The sequence below is a fragment of the Portunus trituberculatus genome, chromosome 18, assembly GCF_017591435.1.
Source record: "Portunus trituberculatus isolate SZX2019 chromosome 18, ASM1759143v1, whole genome shotgun sequence".
Classification (NCBI taxonomy): Eukaryota; Metazoa; Arthropoda; class Malacostraca; order Decapoda; family Portunidae; genus Portunus; species Portunus trituberculatus.
Window position 1 is genome coordinate 13,644,114 of NC_059272.1, and position 12,743 is coordinate 13,656,856.

At 36.5% G+C, this 12,743-nt stretch overlaps 1 protein-coding gene across 3 annotated transcripts in view; it reads right to left on the bottom strand.

The window, feature by feature from the left end:
- The window catches only part of LOC123505451 (parafibromin-like), a 53,677-nt gene that overhangs the window by 20,024 nt on the left and 20,910 nt on the right, over positions 1–12,743 (bottom strand). For all 3 annotated transcript variants that reach the window (XM_045256750.1, XM_045256751.1, XM_045256752.1), the window contains exons 6-9: positions 10,118–10,283; positions 7,890–8,011; positions 4,273–4,388; positions 3,906–4,135 (exon numbers count right to left, since the gene is read on the bottom strand). In XM_045256750.1, the coding sequence (XP_045112685.1) occupies positions 3,906–4,135; positions 4,273–4,388; positions 7,890–8,011; positions 10,118–10,283 (634 nt within the window). The remainder of the gene's footprint in view (positions 1–3,905; positions 4,136–4,272; positions 4,389–7,889; positions 8,012–10,117; positions 10,284–12,743) is intronic.

The following is a 12,743-nucleotide window of genomic DNA, read 5'->3' on the forward strand; positions in this document are numbered from 1 at the left end:
GTGAAGGAGGTGAACTATAGTAAGAGAAATGAGGAAGTGATAAGTATGCTTATAACAGATGGTAAGAGGGACATTAATATTATAACAGTATACATACCACCCAGAACCAGTGCTTGGGAATATGAACAGTATCAAATGGTGATGAGAAATACTCTAGACAGAATGAAGCAAGAACTCATCAGAAAGGATAGAGTGATGATAGTCGGAGACTTTAATTGTAAAGAAATAGTGTGGGAAGACTACGAAGTGGTGAACGGTGGTGAGTGGGCAGAGGAATTGTTAAAGGTAGCAACAAATAACTTGATGACACAGTGGGTGAGATCACCAACAAGGTGCAGGGGACAAGATGTTGCAGCAAGGTTGGATTTGGTATTTACCAGGGCATCTCTAAAAGAGGAAATTGAACATGAATGTCCCTTGGGGAAAAGCGATCATGATGTCCTAAGCTTTGAGCTGGATACGGAATTAAGCATGAATAAGATTGTGGAACGCAGGGAGGAAAAATTAAATTATATTAGGGCAAATTATAACCATATAAGGGAGTTCTTTAATGAAATTGACTGGTCCGTGGTATACCAGGAAAGGGATATGCAATTGAAATACGATAAATTTATGGATTTATATAACTCTGCTGTGAAAAAGTTTGTGCCATATCACAGAAAGAGGACTTTAAATAATAAACAGTGGTTTAATAGAAATTGTGAAGAAGCAAAAAAGAACAAAGAAAAGGCATGGAAGAAACTTAAGAAAACAGTGATGTATTATCAAGAGAAGTTTACAAAACAGCAAGGAATAGATATGTTGAAGTAAGGAGAACAGCACAGAAGGAATATGAACAGAGGGTGGTGGAAAACTGTGATAGTGACCCAAAATGTTTTACAAATTCATAAATGGAAAACTAAATATAAGGGAGGCAATAGAAAAGGTAAAAATGGGAAGAAGTATATGAGGATGCTAGAGATATAGCTGAAATTTTGAACGACAACTTTTGCAAAGTGTTTACAAAGGAGGAGCATTTTATGGGAGGAAGGCCTACGGAAATAAAGCAAATGCAGGACATCATGGTTACTAAGGAAGATGTAAGGAAAATTATAAGCAATCTGGATATTAATAAATCAATGGGGCCTGATGGCATATCTGGGAGGTTGCTAAAAGAATGTAAGGATCAATTGTTGAACCCGTATTTGATATTGTGGAAACCTCCATACGAACAGGATTAGTCCCGAAAGAGTGGAAAAGAGCTGACATTGTGCCTATATATAAGAATGGTAGTAGAATGGAACCGCTAAATTATAGACCAGTATCGTTGACTAGTATATTGTGCAAGGTATGTGAAGAAGTAATTAAAGCTAAGTGGAGTGAGTATCTAGAAAGTGAAAACATTCTGAGTGAAAGGCAGTTTGGTTTCAGAAAAGGAAGATCGTGTGTATCCAATTTATTATGTTTTTATTCAAGAGTGACTGACATACTACAACATAGAGAGGGATGGGTGGATGCTATCTACCTGGACTTGAGAAAGGCCTTTGATAAAGTACCACACAATAGACTGATGTGGAAACTAAAGAAGATTGGAGGAGTAAATGATAAACTAGCAAAATGGATGGAAAATTACTTAGTGGGAAGAGAAATGAGAACAGTGGTGAGAGGAAGGAAGTCCGAGTGGAAGAAGGTAACCAGTGGAGTTCCACAAGGGTCAGTGCTTGGTCCCATCATGTTTTTGATTTATGTTAATGATATGCCAGTAGGAATTGACAGTTACATGAACATGTTTTGGACGATACTAAAATTATGAGGAGAGTAAAGAATGTGGAAGATTGTAACAAGTTACAGGAAGATCTTGATAAAATATATGAGTGGAGTAAAGAGTGGCAGATGGAATTTAATATAGACAAGAGCCATGTTATGAAAATGGGAAGAAGTAGATACAGACCAAACAGGGATTACAGGCTGGGTGATGAGAAAATTAAAGAGACCAATGAGGAGAAAGACTTAGGAGTAACCGTGCAAAACACTTTGTCACCGGAGAAACACATTAACAAGATATTTTGGAAAACATATAACATGCTTCAAAATATTGGCCTTGCATTCCACTACCTAGATGAAGGAATGATGAAGAAGATATTATGTACCTTAATAAGACCCCAGTTAGAATATGCAGCTTGTGTCTGGTCACCGCATATGAAGAAAAATGTGAAGAAGGTGGAAAGGGTACAGAGGCTGGCAACAAGGATGGTACCAGGACTCAGGGAGTTAGACTATGAGGAAAGACTGAGGAAACTGGGGCTGACCACATTAGAAGAGAGAAGAACAAGAGGAGACATGATAACTATGTATAAATTGGTGAACAAGATTGACATATTGGACAGAGAGTTGATAGAGGTGACCACAAGTAATCATCTCCGGGGACATGGAAAAAAATTAATAAAAGACATCTGTCAAAATGACGTGAGAAAATACAGTTTCCCGCATCGTAGTATTGATAAGTGGAATAAACTGAGCAGTGATGTCATTGACACGGTGTGTGTCAATCAGATGAAAGAGAGATATGACAGGAGTGGACAAGGAGACAGGACACAGAGAGCTTAGCTTGGGACCTGTAATACACAAATAGGTAAATACACACACAAACAGGAAGTTGGAGAGATTACAAAAAATGGCTACAAGAATGGTTCCAGAATTTGAACGGATGACATGAGGAGAGACTAAAGGCTATGGATCTACCAACCCTGGAACAGAGATGGGAGAGAGGGGATCTGATACAAATTTACAAATTGATCAACAGAATGGAGCAAGTGGATAATGAGAAACTGATCCTGAGAGAAGAATATGACATTCGAAGCACAAGATCGCATAGTAAAAAGCTGAGAAAGGGAAGATGTCTGAGAGATGTTAAAAAATATAGTTTCCCAAAAAGATGTGTTGAGACGTGGAACAGTTTGAGTGAAGAAGTGGTCTCAGCAATGAGTGTGCATAGTTTTAAAGAAAAATTGGATAAGCATAGATATGGAGACAGGGCCACACGAGCATAAAGCCCAGGCCCTGTAAAACTACAACTAGGTAAACTAGGTAAATACACACATACACACATATATGATAATGAGAAACTGATCCTGAGAGAAGAATATGACAATCGAAGCACAAGATTGCAGTGTAAAAAACTGAGGAAGGAAAGATGTCTGAGACATTAAAAAATATAGTTTCCCGCAAAGATGTGTTGAGACTTGGAACAGTTTGATTTAAGAAGTGGTGTCAGCAACGAGTGTGCATAGTTTTAAAGAAAAATTGGATAAGTGTAAATATGGAGACAGGGCCACACAAGCGTAAAGCCCAGGCCCTGTAAAACTATAACTAGGTAAATACAACTAGGTGAATACACACACACGTCTCACAACCGAGAAGGCCTGGGTTCAAGTCCTGGGTGCAGCAAGGTAAATGGGCATGCCTCTTTATGTGTAGCCTCTGTTCACCTTGCATTAAATAGGGACAGGATGTAACTCGATGGGTTGTGGCCTCGCTTTCCTGGTTTGTGGAGTGTGGTGTGGTCTCAATCCTACCCAAAGATCAGTCAGTATGAGCTCTGAGCTCTTTCCATAGGGGAATGACTGGCAGGCAACCGTGATGAATAACACACACACATACACATACTATTACTGAAGTATGAAATATGATACAGTGAAGGAGAGAAGAGAAGATTGAATATGAATACACTGAAGGAGACAAGAAGAGGTTGAATACAAAAGTGAGATGTTATTCAATGTCTGGTGTAACATACATGAATATTGATATATGCCTGGATTTCTGATCCTCTGACCTTGTCTGTTAAATCTGAAACCTACTAAAGCAGTTTTACTGTATAGTGAGAATCATGGAATAAGGAAATCACAAAGACAAATACACATACTTACTTCGATTAAAAATTTCAACTGGATTGCCTTCATTTGGCCATCCTTTGAACTGCCATGCTGGTCCCATGGCAAAAACTGCAACCACACGGTCCCAATCAGCATAGCTTAATTTGGAAGGGTTGTCAGTGACACGGTAGGGGACAGTGAGGCCTCCTGGTTTTGGTCTTTGTATCAAGATCTCTGTTTCTCTTTTTGTCCCTTGCTTTCTTTTCTCTTCTAAGGAGACAAATCTGAAACACAATAAAGTGTGTGTTGACCTGATACGTCAAAAAATTCACAAATTGCACTGGATATTTACATTTTTTTCAGGTCATCAAACTTATTGGATATTCACATTTTCTTTTCTAGAAATTATGATTACACTTACTTCATATCTTGAAGAAGATCTTTTGCATTTAACATCGTGATCAATGATTTGGGAGAATTAGGAACAATAATAATTGGTGTACGGGATGGCTTCTTCATCTGTTGACCAGGTGCAGGCTAGAAAGTAACAAAAAAATATAAATAAATAAACAAAAACCAAAAATAATCATGACAATCTAATAATACACCAAGTTGACATCAGCTTAAAGGAGAAAGGTTAACTGAAAGAAAATTAAATTTCCCCCCCCTCTATTAACTAGGTTCTCAGACAGGGCTTTCAAACTTGGAAAAAATTATTTGGATAAAATTTCGTTAAAGCGAGTTTAGTGTTCGTTAAACGAGCAGATGGTACTAAAATGAAACCTTCGTTGTAGGGAAATTTCGATGTGTGAACCTTCGTTAAGCGGGGGTTGCCTGTACATCATAATGACTTAAATTAAACTGCCTAAATGTTTAACTTCATAATTTTTACTTTCATTAAACCTTTCACTGTACTATGATGCACTCTCACTTTGTTTACTCTCAATGGAAGTTCAAGTCAGGGGTTAAACTTGTTATAATCAGTTAGCTTAACAAAGTTTCGCTTAACGAAGGTTTTTTTAGGAACGTAACCCCTTCGTTAAGCAGGGTTTACCTGTATATATATATATACATATATATATATATATATATATATATATATATATATATATATATATATATATATATATATATATATATGTGTGTACAGTAATCGCATGCGTATCCAGATCGCCACTATCTGGAATTCGCTACTATCCGGAGCTGTCCCTAAGCATATTCAAACCTACCGCGCGAGCGATCCCTCGATCCCACTTGGCGACAGCACTTATCCCTTGTACAGCGGTGATTGTTCATGAACGATCGCATCAGTACGTTTCGTGCGGCAGTGATCGTTCATATAATCATGATTTTTCGCACCATTTTTTTAAACTTCCCGCTTCCTTACTCGTCGGAGGGTGAGTGTATGTATCAGGCAACACTGTCCAGGAGCTGAGTTGCCAGTTTTGCTATTTCATCTCAGTCTAGGCTCACATCTTTCCATTTTGGAGGAGACATCTGGCAACCGCCATGACACTGCGGGTGGAATGTCCCCTCCGCATGAGGGGAGATATCACAACAATGAGTTGGATAGTGATATATACATGTCATCTGGGAGTGATGTGGATTTTAGTAAACGTGAAGACAAGAATGAAAGAAAGAAAAAAATGAGAGAGAGAGAGAGAGAGAGAGAGAGAGAGAGAGAGAGAGAGAGAGAGAGAGAGAGAGAGAGAGAGAGAGAGAGAGAGAGAGAGAGAGAGAGAGAACGAGCAAGTGAGAGAGAACTGACGCGCTGGTATCGCACTGAGGGTTGTTTCTCCACGGCGGGTTACATCGTGGCTATCAGGAGGAATATTTGATAAGCAATAACTTTGCTATCAGAGATCGTAGCAAGCTGCAAAGTACATCAATGTATTCAGAATTTCAAAGAGAAACGTATTTTCATGAGTAAAACTATCTCCTGTGATTTTTTTAAGTTTACCATTTTACCCGCAGATGGGAATTATTAATTTATAATTACCCCATCGCACAAGGGTTAAGGCGGTGTTACAATAACACTTTTTCCGTCATCTTCAACAATTGGTTTTTTACTGTTCCGTCAATTCTTTCCGTCGTCTTGAACTTTTATAATAAAATTTCTATTTTCTTGCTAATTGGAATGATGCTATAATCTCAACTTAATAGCATCTTCATAAATAGATGTAAATATATTTGTGTGTGTGTGTGTGTGTGTGTGTGTGTGTGTGTGTGTGTGTGTGTGTGTGTGTGTGTGTGTGTGTGTGTGTATATATATATATATATATATATATATATATATATATATATATATATATATATATATATATATATATATATATATATATATATATATATATATATATATATATATATATATATATATATATATATATATATATATATATATAATTGTTCCAGCCTAGCAGCGAAAAATGGTTCAGTTGTTTGTTTACATTTCTCTGTGAGACGCTCCAAGGCAGAACTTCCAAGTATCAAATGGCCAAGATGAGCTGCTCTGTCGTTTATGAGTTAATTTTTTTATAATTAAATAACCCTTCCGTCAGGAAGCCATTTTTAAATGTCTTGTGTGATTGTGTCATAGCCCTACACAGTACTTGGGCAGCAGTCAAGTAGGGAGGTGTGTCATTTAGCTCTCTAATTTTTGCCTGACAGGTATAAGTTGACGAAAATCAAAATGAGAAACATCAAGAAGAGAAGACAACTAGAAACAAACAAACAAATGTATCTTTGGGAGACAGCTGGACTTTCAATTATGGCCTCCTCTCTCCCCTCCGTCATTTGTGTTATCTCCCCCTCCAAGACTCTGCCTCACCCCATGCCTCACTGCCAGGCTTCTCCACCATCTCTCTATATCATAAGACTGTTATGATCTTTTCAAACTTTTTTTTTTTCTTACTGCCTTCATCATCACAACTTTACATGACATAGTTCTCACAATAACACTATTACAAAAAATCATGTTGAGACAGGTAGAAAGCTGTACCAGACATACAATAAATACTTCACTGTATCATTATCTCACTTCAACACACTAATAATGACTCAGGTAGTGTCCAGTTCAGCAGTGAAACGGTAAATTGCCATGACGTTGCTGATGGCACCTTCTCAACCGTCACATTTTCTAGAGAAGCAGGTATCTAATATGTTATCATGCTATCATGCTCCAGGAAGTCATTATTCTATACACAATCATTTAAGGTGCTTTCATTCATTGTTTTCTTACCCATTTTGGTTATGTACATGTTTTTTTCTCAATTTATATGGGGTTGGGAGAGGAAACTCTGCGTATCTGGATATTTCGCATATCCGCCAGGGCCTTGACTGCTATAATCCGGATACGCGGGCAATTACTGTATATTTATATATACAGTATATATATATATATATATATATATATATATATATATATATATATATATATATATATATATATATATATATATATATATATATATATATATATATATATATATATATATATATATATATATATATATATATATATATATATATATATATATATATATATATATATATATATATATATATATATATATATATATATATATATATATCTTTTAACACATTCCATTTTAAAATCAGCTATTTTCTCCTATTTGGGAACTCTGACAGTTATAATACCAATTTACTATTGCTATGGTTTTAAGACTTATAATTCAACTATTCAATATCTGGCAGTTATTTTCTAAAATTAGTCAATGCATAACAAAAATACAGAATATATGATGTGTAGCTGATGAAGAAGATATAAGAATGCAGAGAACTTCTATTGAAAAAGAGTAATACTAAAGCATGTAAAAAAATAAGTGACAGAAAATGAGTAAATTGAAGCAAAATGGCAATTATATGAAAGGTACTACAAATTGATAACTTTCACTAAAGGAGGAACTTCTTTGGAAGAGTCTCCAATGAAAACAAAAATATTAAATGACGATAAACTGATGGACAAATGTTGTGGGTCGGTCTGTGATGAGAATAACCAAATAAAATATGATTTACTTTGTTCTGAGGTGCAAGGTCAGGTTGAGGTGCCATCTTATGACTTTGACTTCCCTCTGTCACACTCTTCAAAGACAAACCATGGTAGGTTCTCATTGTGTCGATCTTGAAGCCCTCCGTTTCTGAAAAGATTGATAACAATCAGTAAAAGGATACATCATCTTGCATGGAACCAGGGCAGAAAGAACATAGCAGTAAAGTTACCATTAGCAACAAACTCAATTATGCACTTTGTAAAGATGAATGATTGTCATTGGTTACTGTGGGAGAAATAATGAGTAAAAGTAAATGGATATTTGAATATGTGGGTAAGATAATGATAAAGTGACACATAAATAATTACAGCAAATAATAGGCCCTTAAAATTCATATACTTTCCAAAGCACAGGGAAAAAAGTGATATGTTGGGTAGAGTGTTGGCTCTAGGGCAGGAGTTCTCAACTTGGTGTTTGTGAACTAGGGTTCACAAGATGATTTCCAGAAGTACTTAGATGGCTGATCTAATAATACCTTTGCAGTACCATTGCATATTGAGTTAGAACAGTGGTTCCCAACCTATGGTAAGTAAAGATCTTCCATGTGGTACATGAGCACTTTTGGAATCATATGCAGTTTTTGGTTAAATTAATTAATTCATCTCAAAAAAATATTATTGCCTTACACAAGAAAACCTAGCATCAATCAGCTGGTGGAGAAGAAATAGATGCATCCCTTGTATTAAACTGAGTTGTGTTCCTTACTGTTAGTTCACCTGTGTTCTACTTGTGAATAAATTGATATTTGCTGAAATTGAGTACTTATGGAAGCAAATGGTACATTGGAATTGTACAGGACCTCCATGTGGTACTTGCTCAAGAAAAGTTTGGGAACCACTGAATTTTTGTGTCAGTCACTAAATTAACATTCTGTTCAATGTCAGATTATTGGAGGTAGATGGTCTTATAACTCAGGAGCTTCTTAATGGGAAAAAGGTTGAGATCCCATGCTCTAGGGGAACAGCCAAGGACAACAGTGCATTCCACCACTACTTCAGTGTAGGGTGCTTGATCCATTTACTTGCTTGTTTCTCTTTTTTACACGTAGGGTGCTTGATCCATTTACTTGCTTGTTTCTCTTTTTTACACATCATAATTCCTTCCTCCAATTCTCAGCTTTATGTGAATGTCAAAAATTTGTAGTGTCTGCCTTAACCACCCCAATTATTTCCTCCCCTTTCACATTTTCCACTACATACAGAGTGACTCCCACCCATCCACAGTCATGAAGAGTTGCCAGATGTCTACTACATTTAACATAAACTCAACTGAAGGCACTGCCAAAGAATTTAAAGCCCTTTTGATGGCAAGAATAAGTTGCAGTGATTACGAGAACATAGATGCCCACCACAAGTTCAAAAGATGTGCAGCAAAAATTAATATTACATAAGTGATTATAGCATCACAGGATCTGAGAGACTTACTTACATCCAGGGACAAATTTTGCTATGGGCAAAAGTAAGCAACCACCCAGGGCACAATCTATTTAGAGTTGCACGAGCATCCCTCCAAAAAATAAATAAATAAATAAAAATTGCCAGTTTTCTACACTAATACACTAATTTCCATGTCAAGTTAGAGGAGTGGTTGCTGGGGTGCCCCTACTATCACGTAAACTTGCTGCTGAGTCATGCTGGTGGGGTCTGGCAATGGGTTTGGATTTAGATTGGGGGTTGGGGACCGTCTGATGGACAGTTCACCCTGGGCGTAAAAGTAGCCAGGACTGCCTCTGCTTATATCTAAAAGTCATCTTATCCACAGAAATATATGGTTACTGATTATGCTTATGGACATCTGGAACTGATTAAAGACAATAATAATGATAATAAAAAGGACTATCAGAAATGTCAGTGTTTCCGTAATCACAAAAGATGCTTACCTTACTTTTCAGATCATAAAGATCTTGATTGCTCTGCTGCTATATTTCATTATTAGAACAAAAGATAAATCCAATGACTAGCTAATCCATGACTAGCAAGCCGATGCTAATCACAAAATCTGCATAATGAAGAATGAAAGTACATTTTTTTCATGATTATAATAAAAACTGCCTCATTTAACAAAGTTAAAAGATCACTGAAAAACATGGACAGTTCCAATCAACTTTATTCTTAGTCAAATTTGTCATTCACCCTCAATGTCTTTATTATTAAGATAAATATAACAGAAGTGAACGAATTACAATCAGCACACCTTCTTTGCCCTTGAATCTTTCCTGGTCATAACGAGAGTATCCCACTGGTTGCTGAGGCACACGAGACACTGGCGTAGGCACTGGATTGGGAACACTGGCCCTCATACGACCTTCCTCCCGAGCCTTTATAGATTTGAGAAGCCCCATTATGCTGGTTGCAAATTGCTGAAAAAGATTTGAATTTTTAGATATACAGTTGTTCAGAATCTTGGTATTTTAAAGTATTAACAAAGATTTATAATTACACATAATAATTAGACATATGTGCAGTTAATGCCACTTACCATATATTGCAGCTTATAAGTTGATCTGACACATAAGTCAACTTCTATAATTTGACCCCAAAATGTTGTACCTTAGGGTTTACCTTGCAGAAAAATCAATCCCCCTAAACTATTACTTAGCCTGGCCCAATGTTGACCTGAGTCACTAAGCACTGGGTTGTAAATCAATTACAGCAGAATAAATAAGACAATTCAAACAGATTAAAAATGCCACCAACTCAGAGCATTTCTACATAAACAAGAAGTCAGTTTTTATTTTTTTCTGTACTCACCTGTTTCACCACTATATCAGACAAATATATATCTTTAAAACCCTAATATTAAGTGTTCAACCACCTACAATCAAGCTTCAAACATTGGAACAAAAGAAACTAAATGATCATGGTTGATTGTTCAGTGCTGCCACCTAGTGATGAACATTCCGTTTGAACAGCTGTTTAGGTACAAAATACAAATTCCCAAAAATATTTTAATTATTTTAGGTATTATGTTTTTACCTTTTGTATCAATAAGATAACCTATAGTAGTAAACTATGGTATTTATGTAGGCACGTTGTTGTTCCTATTTACTACAGTGTGTTTCCCCTGCACAATATGATAGAGGAAGAGGCCACCTCCCTGAGCCAGAAGTCCAATCTGGCCTCCCTGAGTCCCTTGCCTATGAAATATTATCATCAACCTTGAACATATTCCTTTAGGGAGTATGTACAATCCTCATGAGCAGCAGTTTCCAGTTTTTACTGTAAGACTTAACAGAATAACATGTGTAAACACAGCCTTTAGGCCAAGTTCAGTACACTCATACAGTGGCATAGTGGATGAGATGGTGAACGTGAGATCGGGCAGTTCCATGCTTAGGTTCGAATCCCACCACATACCACTTTGAAGCTATGCCATTTGTCGAGTGGTTTAAAGTTACCTACATGTCACCATGATACCCAGGTTCTAGGTGGTTACACCAAAGATGCGCCTGGGTGGTGATATGGGTATCACTACAAATAAAATTGCCTACGTCACTAATGGATGGAAGCTTAACAGCGCTTCCCACATATACTCTTAAAGTATGCCTACAGGTGCTATGGGCCGTAACATAAAAAAAATATATATACAATAAAAAATTCTTAAAATTTCAAAAATCTGTTATCATGCCCAATTAGTGCATCTATGACTGCACAATAGCTGAAATCACAATAGCCAAAGTAAGGAACCTATGGCAATAATTCAAATTGACAACAGGACCTTCAAGTTGTTATTTTTTGTCACTTTTTGCACAACTTTTATATCATAATATAATCAGTGATTCCTAACCTTTTTACTACCGCATCCCCTCTAGGAATTTGTCCTTCCCTCCATGCCCTCCTTGTATCTATGAATACAATTCCTTCTCATACTTTAAAGAAGATGATACTTTTGCATTTTCATTAACTTCATTACATGACCATGCTCTCATTAAGAGAATGACAAATACAATTAGAGAAATCTGGAATGGGTAGATTGGGGAAATATGTGAAGAACTATTTCTCAATAAAAGTCTATAGAGAATCTCAAGTACCACGTGATGTCATAACCCAGAAATTTTTGAGTGACGGATGCGCAAAAGCAGTAATTTCGTGTGTGATGTAGACATATGAGCAGTCTTTTAAGTATGTGTGATAGCAATGAAATGTAACAGCAGAAGGCAAGATAGCAAAGGGCTAAGTGTAGCAGTTTTCTGATATCCTGATGTTACTGGTGCAAATATATTCAAAGGTTGCTACTTTATATCTACCCTACAAATCAACCCCTAGTTTTGACAAAAAAAAAAAAAAAAAAAAAAAAAAAAAAAAAAATCCTTAAAAACTCGACTTACAAGCTGCAATATACAGTAAGTCAGGCCCAGATAAGCAAAATATCATTTAAGTCAGACACTCAGAATTTTTTTTAATGTTTTATCCCTAGAGCAAGAGTAAGTATTTTTTGCCCTTTGAATAATTTTAAGCCATTAGGTTTTTATATACCAGCTAAAATAACACTGACAACCCTTACATCATCAATATCATTTAAAGAATTGTACAAGCTGTTAGAAGCATGAAATGGGTGTACGTGCCATAGCAATGCCAGTGCCAAGATCAGTGTTTAGACTGCTAACTCAGCAACTGTGAGGCAATGTGTATCTCAGCTTTCACTTGCATAAGAGGTATGTTTTTCAATGCACGTGTGTGTGTGTGTGTGTGTGTGTGTGTGTGTGTGTGTGTGTGTGTGTGTGTGTGTGTGTGTGTGTGTGTGTGTGTGTGTGTGTGTGTGTGTGTATTTACATAGTTGTATTTACCTAGTTGTATTGTACAGGGTTCGAGCGGGACTC